This window comes from Synchiropus splendidus, chromosome 9 (assembly GCF_027744825.2).
Source record: "Synchiropus splendidus isolate RoL2022-P1 chromosome 9, RoL_Sspl_1.0, whole genome shotgun sequence".
NCBI lineage: Eukaryota > Metazoa > Chordata > Actinopteri > Syngnathiformes > Callionymidae > Synchiropus > Synchiropus splendidus.
The window spans coordinates 21,425,903-21,443,939 of NC_071342.1; the positions used below are offsets into that span (position 1 = coordinate 21,425,903).

Consider the following 18,037-nt stretch of genomic DNA (forward strand, 5'->3'; position numbering starts at 1 on the left):
CTTAATCCAGTCAGAAGTGAGAGACAGGAAGACCTGACCAGGATGTCGAGCATCCCATGAAATGGAACACCCTCAACTCTTGGCTCCTCTCAAGTGACAGCAGTGACGTCAAAGGAGTGATGTTTAGAATATTGAAAGACCCCTCTTGCTCCTCCACTTGTTCTCGCCACAGTTTCCCCGGCTCGTCTTTTTCACGGTCGGCTGCCTCATTTCTTCTTGACGCGCAGTCGTTCTGGCAGCGCAAACTCACTGTTGGTCAGGAACCTTCTCCCACAATGTGCCACGGTCGAGAGTTCGAGCAGAGGTCAGGGGATTTGCTCGCCTGCACCACTCTGTTCTTCCTCCCCTCCTAAAATCCTGATCTCTCTCATATTTTGTCAAACCACATGGTTTCACTCCCCATCTGCTGCGGACACTCTGATCAGACTGTATTACACTTCTGTTAACTGTGAGCTGAAGGGGTCAAATATGACACCCAAAGAACCTGGAGTGTAGTGGTTAACGTCCTGGGTTCAAAGGAATGTGCTTGTTCACTCTGGTTTCCTCCTACTGTCCAAAAGCATGTTGTTCATTTGCTTGCAGGTCAGGCACAAAGTGTCCTCTAACTTCACTTGTGTTAAAAAAACAGAGCGGTAAAGAGGAGAAGAACGTCGCTTTTCTAAGGCTAAAACTGAAAGTATAGCTGTGCTATGAAACCATCCAAATAATGGGAGCGAGGGCTGTGGTCTACCTTTGTGGTCCAACTTCAGCTGTGACTCAGGTCAAAAATCTTTTTTTTTTACCCTGCAAAAGGCCTGGGACCTGAAAGCAGCTTCCCCGGAGACTTTTGAGGACCGACCCACAGGTTGAGAACCCTTGGCCGAGAGTGTTCGTATACAAATGGCCTGGCTCGGTATGGAACCTCCATCTTCAGCTGGGATGTCATGGACATGTGTCTCATAAACCAGTAATGCAGAACAACTCTTTGTCTTGACTCAGGTGAGAGAGAGTCAGGAAAGAGTCATGAGAAGACCAGAGGATACGACCTGGTCAGCGTGTGGGGGCAAGCTATTGTTGGCTAAAGCTGAGTCAGCACAAACACCTTCTTCTGGCCTCAGTCCGATAATGCTCCTGCTCATGACATGTCACCACATGGCACTTCTCTGCTGACTTATGGAACCAGTGAACCGTACCGTACCACAGTATGAGATTGCTAAGACCAAAGAAACTCAGGGATTCATGTAAAGCGCTGGATTCCCTTCTTCACTCGACTGTGTTGGGGGAGTGACTGTGAAACACCTGTGATGCAGACTCAATAAGCGTGATAAGAGGGACAGAGCCACAGCCTGGGATCATGTCTCCGAGCCACAAAGTGTTTCTCAAAAGGACTGTAATCTGGCCCTCCATTATTTCCTCACAGCCCCTCTGTTTGCTGGAGACTATGCAGAGTAGGGTGCGATAAGAATAACAGTTTTGTTGTGCGGCAACCCCTCGGCGTGTTATCTGAAGGCGCCACGCTGTGACGCATGGCCGAGCGCCGCCCCTCCTCCTGAGCCATCCAGTCGGATGGCGAAGGACCCGGAGAGGAACGAGGAGAACATGTCGAGTGAAGTGGAGCGAAGCACTTTTTGTTGCAGATAAGATCATTCTGCGTCCTCGCGTGCGTCACAACTGCAATCTCAGCACAGCAGACCAAGCCGGAGCGCCGAACGCCGACCACAAATTCTCCCCACTGTAAGTCAGGGCCGGCGCTAGTTAGAAGGTTTCCATCATAACCAGGAAGGTTAATGAGGGAGAGAGTGGCCTGCAGGCCCTGGAGTCTGATAAGGTCTCGCCTGGTAAATTGGATCCAGGACCGTTCATGTCAGAGACGAAAGACAGAGCTCCACCTGGACGTCCAGATCCAGAAGTCAGATGTAGTGGAGCTGGAAGGCCTCAATGACGGTCACATTATCTCATGGTCTTCTGCAGAACCTGGCTCTGGCCATCGCTCTATCTCTTTGTGTCAGCTCCGAGCTAGCGAGCAGGAGAGGCTCGTACAGAGGCAGCAGCTCGGGGAGACTATGGCCCAGTCCCGTTTCTCACCCTGGACACTCTCACTTGGTCCTGAGTCCCCTGCACTATGACAAAGTGACGACGTAAACACGTGTCATTGGCTGCCGTGCTGTGTTTCCTGCATATCCAGTGTTGGAGATGTTTTGGAAATGACAGCTCCAACGTTTCTGAAACCTTTTGCATCGGCGCTGATCATCTCACTTGGTTTGGTGAACCAACGGAGAAGAAATAGGCAGAGCCAAACTCGGCTTTGCTGCTATTTTTGGCGGCGATCTGTTAGAGGTATGTCAACATTAACGTTAGCCTGAATGTTAGTCGACTAGCTTCATCTTCCCACTTGGTTTCAAGTCAGCCGGAGCCTAGGTTTAAAGGGTTCATTTCAAGTGGTGAATGGCGAGTGCCCACGGTCTTAGGAGGATTGGGACACGCTACACTGACACGTGAATGCGCAAAACCCAGTGTTAGTGTGAGAAGTGGGAGAGGCCCAAGAACGCAGCATGTGAAATGGAACATCCCTTGGTGTTCTGAAGAAGGAAAACTGTACAAGACGTCAACAGTAAGAAACAGAACTGAAGCCGACCCCCGGAGGACGGCAGGTGAGATGTCTGAAGTTAAGATCCAAACTTTACTGTGGGGAAAAAAGAAACTTTCACAGCAAAACAAACAGAAGGAAAAGAAAGTCAAATTCAGACTTTGAAAGCAAAATAATGACAAAACACAGGGATAAAGTTTGCAGGAGGAAAACAAGGCAATGTAAGGTCGATGCTTGAATAGTCGGAAAACCAAACCTCAAAAGTCAGAATGCCAAACGTGAGACCATTAACTAGTCTCAGAATTCCAATGTAGAAAAACATATTTTTATTATGGCCCATCGTTCGTGTTGTCTGGCCAGAAAAAAACTTCAAGAAGTCAAACTTCACAAGTTTATTTCATCTTAAACAGTTGTTTTTCATTTTGAATTCTCCAGGAACAAAAGCACAGGTCAAGTTTCGGGGATGTCTCGGAAGTAAAGGCTGAATGTCGGATGGACGGGAATCTCTTTGCTCAGTGGGTCCCCCAACTTCCAATGGGGTTCGTACGCTCCCGGTCCTGGAGTGTCCTGTGGAGGAGCGCGTTCTTGAAAAATATGTCATTTTTTAAAATGAACTTCGGCTCAAGATTCGACTCAAACACAACCCTCTGAAAAGAGCTGATGATACCGATGTCAAAACATTGGTTTCACTAAAGAAAGTTGAAAAACAATGTCCTAAAGACGACAACAGAAAAACTTAAGTGAAAAAATAAATGTCGTGAAGTTATCGTAAAACTGTTTAAAAATAAAAAGCCAAACTCACAGACATGGTGTGGTGGAGTCGGGGAACGCTGGACTTGAAGCAGGACGTGACGCCCCTCGCAGGTCGGGGTGGTGGACTGTACTGACCCGGCGCAGGTCCGTCTTTCTACGAGTCACAGACACAGATGCAGCCTGGTTCTCAAGGATTCTCCTGAATCAGGTTGATGTCCAGTGAGACGAGTATAAAACAATGAGCATTAAATCTGACAGGCAGTCGTCAGTTTCTTCAACTAATAAAAATAAATCATTTTCAACGTCACAAACGTGGATTTGCTCAAGCGCTCGTTGGGTCACGTGACTTCTTGAAAAGCCGAAATGTGAGCGTGCCATCTTTAATAAAGAGGTCAGAGTTTCCCGGGCATCTGTCGCCGGCTGGATTACGAGTCTGATCCAGAGGCGGCGCTCGGGTCGCCAAGAAACTCATTAGATTTGGGCAGGAAATTCAGGGAGCAGATTTTCTGTTTGACGGTTTAAATGTGGCATCGGCAGGAAAGAGTGTCGCACTCTGTCAGAGACGACGACGGAGCGAGTCCAACTCGCCAGCTGCACCACTGTCTGCCTGCCTTCCTCTCCCGGTGACGCCCTGTACTGAAGGGTCATCAGCTCGCTGTTGAGCAAGTGAGGTGAAAGGTCAAGATCAAACATGGCAGCCAGATGCTCTGATATCAAAAGAGCAAAGGAAGAAAAAAAATCACTACTGAAAATGGCCAAAAATAGAGAAATAAAAGGACAGAAAATCATGATTAATAATAATAATAATAATAATGTAGTATAATAATGTATATATATGTATGTGTGTGTATATATTGTTGTTTTCTTTCATCTATATGAATATATATGAATAAAAACAACTATATATATTTCATATGTGTGTGCATATATATGTGTATGTGTATAGTTGTTTTATTCATATATATAAAACAACTACACATGTATATTTTAATGTATATGTGTGTATATATATACATATGTATGTGTGTATATATATATATATATATAGTTGTTTTTATTCATATATACCAAGTATATATGAATAAAAACAAGTATACAAAACTCAATTGCAATGAAGAAAACTTAAAATAAAACATGAACAAGAAGAAGAAAAGTTAATATTAATTTAAATAATGGGTTGGAAACAACTGAACGTAAAAAGTTGAGCCCAGATGAAAACAACTTAAAGTCTATACAGCAAAAGAATAACCAATTGACCTGAACGATGTGGAGAAACAAGATGTTTTAGGGGACCTACATTTTGATCCCTTTACACTGTGCTGGACTGAAAATGTTGAGTCCCTTGAAAAGTGAGGTCAGACTGTGGACAGGGACCACAACATACAGTAGAAGGTTAAAGATCGAGTCCGAGCTTGGGAAGGTCTGGTGGTGACGTATGCTACCGACCGTGGCGCTAGTCAGCTGGACTTTGGTTCAGAGCTGAAAACCTTTACAGCAACACAGTTCTTAGATTAAAACCTAGTGGTGAAGCTGGCGAGGTGAGGCTGATCTGACCCCGAAAGTTGGAACTTTGGGAGGTTTCTACGGGTCATGTAGTTCCGGCCCGACTTGTTTCAACACTTAACCTTCAGAAAATCAACTCATCTGAGTCGCTGTGACCTGGAGAAGAGCGGAGGACTCTGCCGTGCGCCTCCTCATCAGCGCCTGGCGTGGATCACCTTTCCGCAATTGTCATAACTGGCTGACGTCCGGTCATGGCGTGTAACCAAAACCCTTTGAAAGTGTTGGGTAATGAAGCCTTTTTGTGGCCGGTGGAAACACTGAATGCTCCTAATAAAGGAGACCAGATACTTACAGGGGGAAAGGTGATCCGCCGCACGCTGGAGCGAAACATCACATGCCTGCAAGGAGGGAGGAGGGAGAAGAGGCGTCAGCGGCGGCGTGGCCGGGTCAGGTGACTGCGCATCATGGTGGAGCTCTCACTTGCAGGGAGTCTTCTCCAGCGGTTTGGGGGTCACGTCGTAGTCACATGGAGAAGTGGTGAGGTGCTGCGCCGGGTGTGAAGAATGAGAGGATGAGGTTCCTCACCACACCGAGGTCACGCCCAAGTTCAGCAGTACATATACAGTGATAGAGTTGAGCTTACGTGAATCCACTTCATATCTTTTAGTGTGTTTTCTTTCGCCTTAAAAGTCTTTATCACTGACTTTATCATTTTATTAAGATGTATGACTACATATATATATATATATATATTTTTTTTTTTTTTTTCTCCACACAACTTTTTACAGTGTCATTTGTTTATTTGCATTTTGACCGCTATAAAGTCCAATGATAAACAAAATCCTGTGACAGTTTTCACTATTTGACAATGAAATGTTTTGGTTCCGCGTACTACAACAGTCAGTATTTAACGTTCTGGTAAAATGTTTGCAGCAGACTCAGACTTCATTTTTGTGGCTGTCAACTGTCATAAAGTTGAGCTTACATGAATCCATGTCATATTTTGCTTCGCTTTAAAGGTCTTCATCACTCACTTTATCATTTTATTAAGATGTATGACTACATATATATATATATATATATATATATATATATATATATATATATATATATATATATATATATATATATATATATGAATCCATGTCACATTTTGCTTCGCTTTAAAGGTCTTTTCAGTCACTTTTTCATTGTATTAAGATTGATATTTTAATTTGCTTGAAGCAGTTGTTTTATTTTATTATTTATTATTATTATTATTATTTGCACCCTCTGAGTGCTTATTATTATTACGACTACTACTACTATTTTTAAGATTCATTTTATTTTGTCTCTAGAATTGTCCAGATTTTTTTTTCTTTTACTCACAAATGTATTGCCACTGTCACGTACTTTTTAAGCCAACAGACTTTCTTTCTTTAGAGATTTTCTCTACACAACTTTTTTACGGTGTCATTTGTTTATTTTTTATTAGAGCAAATATTGGAGTTTCGACCGCTGTAAAAACTTGAGGCAGTCAGATCATAAACTTTCAATGAAACCCTGTGACTATTTGGCGATGAAACGTTTTGGTTTCGCGTACTACTACAGTCAGTATTTCAGACTCAGACTTGTGGCTGTCAACTGTCATGAGCTTACATGAATCCGCTTCATATATTTTGGTGTATTTTGCTTCACTTTAAAGGTCTTTATCATTCACTTTATCATTTCATTTTCTAATTTGCTTTCTTACTTTTTGTTTTTCGTGACCATGTGACTTGTACAGTGGCTTCTAACACTCATGGTTCTCAGCTCACACACTATTCAAAACAACTGCCTGAGAATTTGATGCTAAAGGTTTCTAGTCGGAGTAGACTGGCCATAGCGACACGCGGCTGACGTCCCATGATTCATTGCTTCATGGACCTGCTCAGCAATTAAAAAAAAAGTCTTGTCTAAACATCGCTGAAGATGGAAGAGCTGTGTGACACGTTTTAGTTTTGTTTGACCGCTTGAAACTTGTGTGTTCCTTTGATGTAGACGCTAACAGGCTAACAGTAGCTCTGCCAATGTCTGTGGCCTTAATCCGACTGGTCTATTTTCTCTCGACTCTTAGCACCAGAATAAGTTCATTCATGATTAGTGTGTGTATTTTTTCCCATGGACATGGATCCAAGTGGAGATCTCAAGCTTGTAACTGGTCCATACGCTACGCTAAGCCAATCAGCTCCTGGCCGCGGGCCTGACTTAAATATAGTCGGAGGAGATTAGCCAGTCCACCAAAACAAAGAGAGGGATGACGCGAGGCCAGAAGCAGAGCGAGGGAAGAGTTTGGGGTCCCACCTTGTCACGGACCCCGAGGGTGGCCCCTTCAGGGCGAGGACAGGCTCTGAAAGAGCAGGAGGGCCGCAGGACCCCCCGGGCGGAGTCCATGTGGTCGTAGGCTCCAGGCAGCAGCAGCTCCCCGCTGCCTGCTTCAAAAACATTCCGGGCGCTTCTGCCGGGACCTTTGAAGCCGTACGTCTTCTTCACCGGGTTGAGATCCGCTTCCTCGATGAAGTCCCGGGTGTGATAGTGACCCGGGATGGGTGTGTTCTGGAGAGGGAACGGAAACGTCAAGCTCAAAGATTCACAGTAGCTGATGCCAAACTTACGACCCAAAATGATCAAAGGCGTTGTTTTAAAGGTCAAAATTGAGCTCTGGTTCGTATATCACTTAGTATTTAATGGGCTGACGGTGAGCAACTGACTGAAACTGCTTTTTTCCAGAGTTTTCCAGAGTTCCAGAGAGAGTTTTAACTTAGTTTGCAGAGTACTTTTTCCTCGGTTTTTCAGCTGCAGTTGGTTGGCCAACAGTTAGTTTTGCACTAGCAGTGTTCCACTGGTATTGGTGACACAAATTCACAGTTGTTGTTTTTTTTCTTTGAAATAAAATAATGCCAAATATTAGGAATGGGTTTCTGAAGATCATTTGTGCTGTTTTTATCCTTTAGCACATGAATTTGTTTCATTTATTTGTTTTTGTCCTATAGTTTTCTTGTAGTTTGCATTTGTAAAAAAAAAATGTTTAGAATCAAAAAATAGTATTATTATTATTGCTTTATATTATTATTATTATTAGTGCTTATTATTATCACTACTACTTCTACTGCTACTAATAATAATAAGAATTTTTAAAAAATTAATTATTTTTATCTTGGCTCTAGAATTTTCCAAATTTCCTGATTTTTTTTTCTGTTACTCACATATGTATTGTGACTGCCTAGCACTTTTGAAGCCATTGTTTCTAAAGGACATATTTCTGTGCTCACAGCTACAGATTTTCTCTGCACAACTTTTTACACTTTAAAAACTTGAGGCAGTCATATAATAGACGTTCAATGAAATCCTGTGACAATTTCAATGTTTTCCTCTGAGGATGTTTCAGACACAGTTGTGTGTACTACTACAGTATTTGCTGCTCGGGTCAAATGTTTGCAGCAGACTCCAGCAACATTTTCTTCATCAGTTTATGGTTTCTATTGAAATGAAACGACTTTTTTTCACTTGTTTCTTTTTGTGTTGTACGTTTTTGCCATGTGAGTTGTCATTGAATCCAAATTTCTCCTGAATATTGACGTTTTCTCTGCCAATGAATCTGCCTTCGACCGTCTCTCATCTCAGCAGGTGCTGTGATCTGACAGGTCTCTCTGTGGTGGATGAACAGCTGATTCGCGGTGAAGCTCTGTGAGTCCTATCAACCTGTCGGAGTCACGTCGGGAGCGATTCAAGCGCGACAGCGACTCTCCGACGTTAATTAAAAAGCAGAAGTGCTCCACTCTGGATCTGGTCTTGGACCGGTCCCCGAGGGCGCCGTCTAATGAGCCGCCTCACTTTTGGCAGCAACAGGCGACAACCTACTTTCAGTGATCCGGTCCACCAGCTCCCTCTGCCACTGGGGTCCACCTCACCCTGCAGAGAGCACAACGTCAGCGGCAACAGTGTTTCGGAACTGGCACCCGCCTCACCTTCTCTGCTCCGCCGCCCGACATGTGACCCGCCGTGTCGTCCAACTTGCTTTTCTGTGTGACTCCGGCCTGCGCTCGCCCCCCCCACCCTCACCTTCACTGGGCCTGGACCAGCGACACCTGACCAGCAGGAAGACTGTTTCCATAGCAGCCAACGTTCAATTTTTCAACAGGGCGAACGGCTGCAGGCTAAATTTAGACGCGGTTTGAATAAGAGAAAGAAAAGAACGAGCTGTTTCTTGTTTTCTACTCACTGATGGGTCAATTATTAATGCTGCAGAAGTTGGCGGCTCGGTCAATGTATGGAAGCTACAGTCGCACCACAAACTCTCAGACCTTCTCTGTTCAGTGGTTTCATGTTCGGACAAAACTGAATGAACAAAGTCTTTATGTTTAATTCAAAGCTCCTTAATCCTCCATTGTTCTGTCTGGAATCACATATATTATCCTTCCACCATGTCCTTCTGCATTTGGACGACTTTTTGGGAGATTCTGTTTATGTGGACTGGAGCGGCTTGGCGGAGGTTTGCACCCTCTGAGTGCTTTTTTTTTTTAAAGCATTGAAAGTTTTCCTGTATTGCTTCCCTTCTTTTTTTTCCACTCAGTTCTCATATTTTTTTTAAATTATGATTTTTGTGTTTTCACTTTATTTTATTTTATTTATTTATACACTGCAACCGTATAGTCATTTTGGACCATTTATGTCTTTATATTATTTAAGGAAAATACTGTATATTTATTTCACTATATTTCTTTTCTTGATTTTGCCATTTCTAACTTATTTTATTTATTCACTTATTTTTATTTTTTTAATCTGTGATGCACTGGATTGTAAAGTCCAATAGTTTGGATCTATTTTTTTTTTGTTGTATTCAAATTCGTTGGATTACTGGACTTGTTATTATTAGCGCCTCACCGTCAAGTGCCTTGCTCAAGAGCATTGCCACGTGTCGCCGGTTTCCAAACAACAAGGCGAAAACAAAGCATCAGCTGAAGTCTCATCACGCTGGCGGTTAAAAGTGCAACAGTGCTGTTGCTAGGCAACCAGGAGGAGAATTTCCTGCCCGTTGTAGAATTCCCATCTGAAGTACACAAGGTGACACACACACACACACTCACAAAACACATCACACAGACTGAGAATTAGGTCAGACTGGAGCACCACATCCAGCGTGAACTTGTGTGTGTGTGATGTCATGTGACTTCGCACCTCACTCCGGTGATAATGAGTTTTGACTGGGGAAACTTTGCTGAGGCTCTTCAGTCGGATGTTGTGTTGTTGTGGCGTCACTTTTGTCTTATGCTTGATGAACATTTCTATTTATGACGTTTTGATTCAGACATTTTCAGCGTGTAAAATTCCAGTCTGGTTTCCTGTGAGATGTTTCTTTGACTCTTTGGCTTTGCTGATCACATGACAGGAGAAACTCAGAGGCAGAACTTACAATATTTAAAAGTAGTTCTGGGATTTTAGTATCAATAATACTTTAGATTAGAATATCAGAATATGACTGCAAATTGTCTATAAACATTTAAGCTTTTTATGTCTTTTTTTAAAGGATGTGAGGAAAAACAGTATATACTACAATAGAATCATTATTTATAATGTATTATTATTATTTAATCTAATATTCCGAATATTAATTGACATATTTTTAAATATAATATTTTTGTAATTAATTGATTTATAGCTATTTCCTTTTTATAAACTACTTTCCAGAAATGTAAATACTTCACCAGTATATTATTATTATTTTACTTAATAAAACTATGCACGTTTTCACTTTTTTTTCATTCATTTTGAAGGAAAATCCGAGGCGTCACTTTTGCAGAAGACTGAGTCGCCCTCACAACTGCCCCAGGATCTAATCTGGAAGATTATTTTCTCTCTGCTGCATACGTCACCACTGGTCACTCTAATTATGATATTTTCTGGTGAAATCTTTCACGTTTGGTCTGGACTGGAGGACGTTTGGTCGAGATAAAGTCACCAAAAACAACAATTTAAGTTGATTTGTTCGGAGGCTTTGGGCTCTGAAACGTCACCCTTTCATCCCTCCCCCCTCGAAAAAAAAAAAAAAAAAAAAAAAAAACTCTCTGCCGGATGATAAGAAAACAAAAGTGGAGCGGTTTAGCCGAGCAAGATTTAATCCAAACATGCTCTGGATTAAGTAAATAACTGAGGCGGAGCAGAGAGGTCCACAATAGAGCTTTATTTCATCATTCATCAAAATAACAAACTCAGTATCTCGGCAAGCTACTGTAACAAACTCAGTCAGAAGTGAAGCAAGAACAGTTACACCTCTATTGACACCAAGTTCCACCTGCAGCAGGTGTGAGGAGTCGGACAACGCGGCCGCTCGGCTTCTATCGTCACCGTGGCAACCAGACGCGCGGAGTCTGACGGAGCCGACGGATTTACACGGAGCCGCCTGATCGAACAGTAAGAGTCTCCTCAGTGTCGCCGGGACACGGACTTGGTGAACAACTCTGAGCCAAAAGAATCTCGTCCTGAATACAAAAACGGGAATTATTCATGGAACAGCATTACAAAGGTTCAGAGCTGAGAAAACAAGACAATTTTCAAATCTGAGTAGATTGTAAATTTTATTGGAAAACAAAAATATACAACTTGGAATGGATTATTTGAGGCATGACCGGAGGCCATTAAAAAAAAAAAAAAAAAAGAAGAGAAAAAAAGAAAGAAATAAAAGTTAAAGTAGTGAATCAAACATTTAAAAGCATGGTAATATTAGTCGACTTCCTGGTATATAGAACAGCAGATACAAAAAGAGTTTGTACGAGTACCGAGGAGATACACCCGTGTCATTTTTTTGCAGTAGTGCAATGCTGAGAGATTTTTCCATATATACTTTGTCCGTAGTCCATGCAGAGTTTCCGCTCCTCTACATCGTCTCCATGCCAACAGTGTTGCCAAGTGACAACCGGCTGACAGGTTTCCAATGTCGCCATGCGTGGAGGGTGCCCGAGCACAAGACAGGAAGATTCAAAGTTCTTCGGCTCCCAGGGGCCTCCGCGGGCTTCTGGTTGTTTGACCATTCCGTCACTCCAAAACACCATGACAGCAAAAGAAAGGGACATGGGGACAAGAGCCTATGCAGTTTACATGCAGTTCCTTTGGACAGCAGAAGGGGGCGGGACGAAGGGGCTATTAAGATTTTACAGATAAATTACACAAAGAAAAAAAGGCAAATTATTTATATACGAAATCTGTACAAGGCCTTCACTTCGCCGTCATCATTTGTACGAACTCTGCGGGTGGAGAAAGACAAGCGGAGTTAAGAGAGGAGCCGCGCACGCAGCGGGAGATTGCGACCGGCGAGCGCCCACCTTCATAGTTGACCTGACCGTCTCCGTCGATGTCTGCTTCTCTGATCATCTCGTCCACCTCCTCGTCGGTCAGCTTCTCTCCCAGGTTTGTCATCACGTGACGCAGCTCGGCGGCGCTGATGTAACCGTTGCCGTCCTGCGGAGGGAGGACAGTGAGTCAGCACGTCGGGACAGCGGGCCCTCGGAGGAGCCGGGGCTTTTACCTTGTCAAAGACTCGGAATGCTTCTCTGATCTCCTCCTCGCTGTCTGTGTCCTTCATCTTCCTCGCCATCATGGTGAGGAACTCTGGGAAGTCTATCGTTCCGTTTCCTGAGGGCCACATCAACACACACTTGGGTTAAGCAGCCACGGCGGTGGCGGGGGGTGGGTTCGCTCCAGGGTGGGCTCACCATCAGCATCCACTTCGTTGATCATGTCCTGCAGCTCGGCCTCTGTGGGGTTCTGACCCAGCGAGCGCATGACCGTGCCCAGCTCTTTGGTGGTGATGGTGCCATCTCCGTCCTTGTCAAAGAGCGAGAACGCCTCCTTGAATTCTGGACGGGGAGAAAGTTCAAGACACTTAGAAGACGCTGACACGACGAGGGAGCGCCATCGACAGTGAACCCGAGAAGAAATGTGGAAAGTTGGCGGGAGTGTGAGCAACAGCTCGCGTTGCTTGGTCAAGCCACGAGGGACGACACTCATCGAGTGTGATGAGGCCGGTGGGTAATGTGCGGTGGCATGCGGCAGCTTGTCAGCATCCCCACATGCTCTGCCATTTGCAGGGTCAAACACTCGGGGCAACACCCCGTCGGTTACGGGACGTCCTGCTGTCAGCGTCCGCTCGACCCACTACTTCAACACCAAATCGCCATCTGGTGGACTGGAAGTCACGGATGAGGAGCTCAAATATGAATCACCGTCCATAGACGGGGAGGAGCTCGCGGAGAACTGGATAAACACAGATTACAGCGTCTGAGCAGACTTATTACAGCGTCATTATCCTGAAGGCCCGTTTTTGTGCTCTAAATGCACCTGCAGCACTCCGGCTGGAGGGAACACACCCAGGGCAAAGGCCGCCCGCCGCCCCCTGGCCGCCCTATTTTTTTTATTTCCGGATGACATCATTTATTACACCATAAATATGAATCCATCAGGACGTCCTCTTGCGAGCCGACTGCAGTTTCATTCATTCCCACTTTATGAGCAGCTCGTCCGCACTGCGGAGCGCCTTAAAAGGGAAAAGTATAAATCCAAAAAGATCCATAACGCAGGCCCAGCTGGCGGAGGAGGAAGAGGAGGAGATGAAGCAGCCATGTCTTACCAGCAATCTGCTCTTCTGTCAGCTGATCGGCCTGAAACGAAGACACAACAATTAAAAAAGGAGTGAGAGCTCAGACCAAACACCCTAATCCGGCACGTCTGACCTCAAAATTAGGGTCACCTGTTTGCTGAAAGGCCAACTAATCTCAGATTAAGCCGCGCCTCAGATGTGGGTGCAGCAGGCTACAGATGTACGCGACGAGGCGCGATCATTGGCTCGACTTCCCCCCATCAGCAGCTCCATTTTCACCGCGCTCCTCAACAATGCCTTTTGGCGGCAAAGACCCCGCGCCGGGCGGGTCTTAGCAAACCCTCAAATACGGACTTAAAAGCGGCGAATATGAGGAGAGGCGAGGCGTATAGCCGACTGGTACACGGGTGGATTATAAACGCTGCATCGAGACGCGCCTGACATGAGCAGAGTCGACGCCTTTATTCAGAGGCTTCTGCAGGTGCACGGAGCCGGTGTTGGCTGAACACAAGCAGAGAGCCACCCATATCGACCTCGGTTTATCAGAGTATAAACCGGAGACGTGACGTTTGTGAGGCGGCTCTGCGGGAGGAAGAGGACCGTTATCTTCCTCTTCCGCCATGATGACGTCTCCGCGGACCTTATACAAAGACTGAGACAGACTCCAGCACTGGTGAGATATTGAAACGCCGCTCTCTTACCATCTTTTGAATTCGGTTGAAGTGGTGGTTCACGAAGGGGTCCGCGGAGCGCCTGAGCCACGGTGTAGTCCGACAGTCTGTGTGAACACGGCGGGAGGAGGCGGCCGGGCTCGCCTTTAATGGCTCTCCTGACTCCGCCTCCTTCTCATATCCCTCCGCCGACTTCCTCCGTTCCGCCGCCCCTAATCCCACTGAAACATCAGCGTAAGCGTGCGACATGATGTGATAAATAACTTAAACATAATCTTCATGCCGGCGCTCTGCTACCGGCGCGATGCATTGATAGAAAAAGCTCTGCATTTGCGAGTCAATGGCGCTCTATATTTTAGCGCAGGGATACTTTGTGCTGCGCAGTGCTGAGACGCGGGACGTCGCGGGGAGGAATCGCGCTCTCTGATTGGTCAGTTTGTACCTGCAATGCGTCACTCCCTGGTCTGCATCTCTCCCGCAGACTGGAGACTGGAGCTCCGCATCTTCCCCCCGAACACTTTCAATCGACTATTATTTATTAATAACGCGTTACTATGTTTCCCCCCATCGTTTCACTCGTGTCTGCTCAGCGTGTTTTGCGTGTCACTTGACGTGGACTGGAGCCCCAGGCGGCGCATCTTGCGCCTGTGAGAGCGGCTCAACCCTCATGGAAATGGTAAAACATGAACTCAACCGTGCACATGTGAGTAACGGGAAGCTCCCCGGAAGGAGCCTCCTCCTGAAGGAGCCGGCCTCGTCATTGGTCCACATCTGCTGCAGAGGAAGGACCACTCCTCTGGGACCAACATCAGCCAATCGCGAGGGACTCTGGTGTCCAATCACAGGACAACTTCGAAGTATGAACTGAGCCACACACCCAGCACTCCGGTTCGCACCTTCTCTGTGGAGTTTGTATGTGGGTTTCCTCTGGATACTCCGGTTTCCTCTCACAAAAAACCCCCAAAAAACAATGGATGGCTCTGTATTGTCATTTGTGTGAGTGGTATCATCTAAAGGTCCTGTGATGTCCAAGGTGTCCCTTGTCTCTTGTCCTGTGTAGCTGGGATTGACTCCAACCAGAGTTTACTCTCCTGAACTTTGCTCATGTGGAGTCAGAATTTTGACACATTAGTAGGACACAGGATGACTCCAGTGGCATTAACATGATCTGCTGAAGACTACTGTGGACCTCAGGAGACATGTTCCCGTGTCAGATAGTCCAGGTCACTTTGGTCCTGACCAAGAGTCTGATCCGTAGAAGTGAGAGTGGTGAGCATGCATCTGTTTGTTTATCAACAAGTGGAACACAATCGGGTATAACAGCAACACTGCCTCCAAAAGGTCTGGTTTTACTGCTCCGTTTGGTCCGTCTCCACAAGCTTTGTGGAAACGTGCAAAAATACGGACGAAATGAAAGCAGCACAGACCGAAGGCTCCATCCGCATCCGGCTCTACACTGAGCATAAATGGGCCTGTAGTCGACTAGTTGTGACATCATCGATCTGGGACCATTTCACAAAGGACACATACCTTTCACCCACATTTTGAGGAATATGAATTCAAATGTGATGTTTCAAAATAACATTCAACACAATACAAATATTTATACCAATTTACATGCTTTTAATTTACATTTATTTTTATTCCATTTACATGACAGACGTCGTGTGCTGACTCATCAACTATCAAAACTAGCAGCCTCAGACTTGAGTGAGATGAAAGTGGGCGAGTCACACTGATGGAGCTCAGGCATCTTGTAGATCCTCACACCAGAGCTTCTCTTCCAACACGCGTGAAGCTTGTTTCTAGCTTTACATCTCATACTGAGATGTTCAGAATTTGAAATGACAGTTAGAGAATGTCCAGAAGCTGCTGGGCGACTGCTGTCACCGGCCTGGCAACAGATGAGCGGTTAAGATGCCGCTTGGCTGTCAGTGTGTAATTATGCCGGCGGTGTGACCGGGGGTATCTGGTAGCATGATCGCTCATGCCTGACTGCGCCACGGTCTCCCAGTGACCACCTGTCTCTGGCTGCTCCTGCGGGGGATGAAGAGGAGGATGAGGACGGTGGGCGGGGGCGGGGGTGTGTGAGGAGAATCTTGAGAGGACAGGACAAGAACCTCCAGTAAGAACAGTAATAATCCTGGAGGCCTCTGCTGCCGGTGATCCGGCTCCAGAATCCACTCGGGTTATTTTGTAACCTGCTTAATCTGGAGCACATTAGTTCCCTTTTTCTGTTTAAACCTGTTTTTTTTTTCTTTCAGAGATTATCTAAAGCCAAAGGTGACGCTTAAATCTGTCACAAGCAGCCGATAAGCTGCAGCATGTGTGAATTGCGCCGCGTCCAGGAAGTAAAACTCCCTCTGATTTATGATCCGACTCTGGACCAGTCAGGTGCTGCTCGACTTCCTGCTCCCACTCTATGGATGTGTTGGATCTGAAATGCAGAGTCAGCACTTTTCCAGTCGGCTGACATGCCCTTCAATGATCTCAAGTCTCTGGGGAACCATTGCAGGTCAAAGGTCATCGTGGGTTGGAGGGCGATGTGAAAGGACTATATTGGAACCCATGAGACATGACGCAAGGCTTCATCAAACCCAAAACCAATCTCTGCAACGGTGCAACGCGGGAGGATGAAAGAAAAGGATGAAATACTTTCTATTTCTGCATTGTTTTAGCGCCGCGTTGCCCTTTAGCCGCCATGAGACGTAACGTCCCGATGTAATGAGCCCTTATCAGTCAAAGTCCATGCGGCCATTTCTATAAAACGTCTCTCATTTCCTCACTGCGGCAGGTCAAAGATCATTTCAGTCGGTCGGAGCCACCACTAAAGCCGCCCCTCCATCATCATTAACGTCACCTCTATCGGCCCCAAACATCGCTCCAGCTGATAGCAGCAGTCACAAGCGGAGAAACCCTCCTGGAGCTGCTTTTATTGAAGGCCCCGCGACAAATATGAGACGATGTTTACCTGTGTAACAGAAAGACGTGGAGGCTGTAATTTATTAATGACGCTTTGTAATGCACCTGCTGGTTCCATGCCAGTGAGGTGGATCAGCTTTCAGGCCAGAGAATGGCTGGGCTGTGCTTCACAGAGGCGACGCTAGCGTCAGTGAAAAGACCTTCCACACATACAGGGCTGATGTGTTTGCCTAAGCCTCCACACACATGTTTGGATGATAGATTAGCTAACATGCCGGTGTGTGTGCTGTACGTGGAAAGGGTGTGTGAGTGAATCCTCCGAGAAGGTTTCTGTGCACTTCCGCTATCGATTGAAGGTTCAAGTTCTGAAGGCTGGAAAAAAAAAGGTGCCGCACCTCAACACCATGGCGATGTGAAAATATCCCAGTGTTTTTATTGTGACTGAACAGGCCTCTTCCAGAAGCTTCTTAAAGTTCCACAAAGGACCTCTGAGAAACCCTGGGTATCATGAGTCTGGAAACCTTCAAACCTTTATTTCCATGAAGTAGCCTGGGCTTGGACGCTGAGGAGGACCTTCATGAGTCTCAGGATCCCTCAGGAATTGATCAGTCAATGCTACAAGCATCTGTTTAAGGCCCTCGCCGAAGTGTGGCGAGAGTGTGTGTCTGTTAAACAAAGAGTTTCACTGTTTACTGAGGATTCTATGCATGTTTGAACTGTTTACTGCAAATATGGGAAGAGAATGTTTCAGAAATAATTCATGAGATATAAGGAAATCTAGCGTCCTCTGAGGCAAAACACCTTTATTCTCGCTTGTTTTCAGATCAGACTCAGATTTATTGCCATGGTCAGTGCGGCTCCCACCAATCAGGAAAGTGCTTTGGAAAACGTGCAGGCAAAAACACAATAATAGCAATAATCGTGATAGAGTAAAATAACACAAACAAGGACTGATCACAAATTCCTCAGTGTATGTATCTGATGTTTTTATTTTACTGTTCATCATTAACA

The 18,037-nt window shown here is 45.4% G+C and overlaps 2 protein-coding genes across 2 annotated transcripts; both read right to left on the reverse strand.

Moving 5' to 3' along the window:
* Positions 1–3,016: 3,016 nt before the first annotated feature.
* Positions 3,017–16,995, reverse strand: stpg4 (sperm-tail PG-rich repeat containing 4; the record flags this gene model as incomplete). The annotated part of the gene is made up of 7 exons (XM_053874532.1): positions 3,017–3,133; positions 3,369–3,473; positions 5,175–5,220; positions 5,303–5,367; positions 7,145–7,396; positions 8,702–8,752; positions 16,960–16,995. Coding segments are annotated over 7 exons (672 nt in total), but the record flags the coding sequence as incomplete, so codon positions are not given.
* calm2a (calmodulin 2a (phosphorylase kinase, delta)) lies at positions 11,007–14,250 on the reverse strand. Its single transcript, XM_053875258.1, has 6 exons — positions 14,135–14,250; positions 13,464–13,494; positions 12,550–12,693; positions 12,363–12,469; positions 12,160–12,295; positions 11,007–12,081 (listed from the first exon to the last, which is right to left on the reverse strand). Exons 1-6 carry the CDS (start codon positions 14,135–14,137, stop codon positions 12,053–12,055), a joined length of 450 nt encoding a protein of 149 aa, XP_053731233.1. The 5' UTR covers positions 14,138–14,250; the 3' UTR covers positions 11,007–12,052.
* Positions 16,996–18,037: the final 1,042 nt, after the last annotated feature.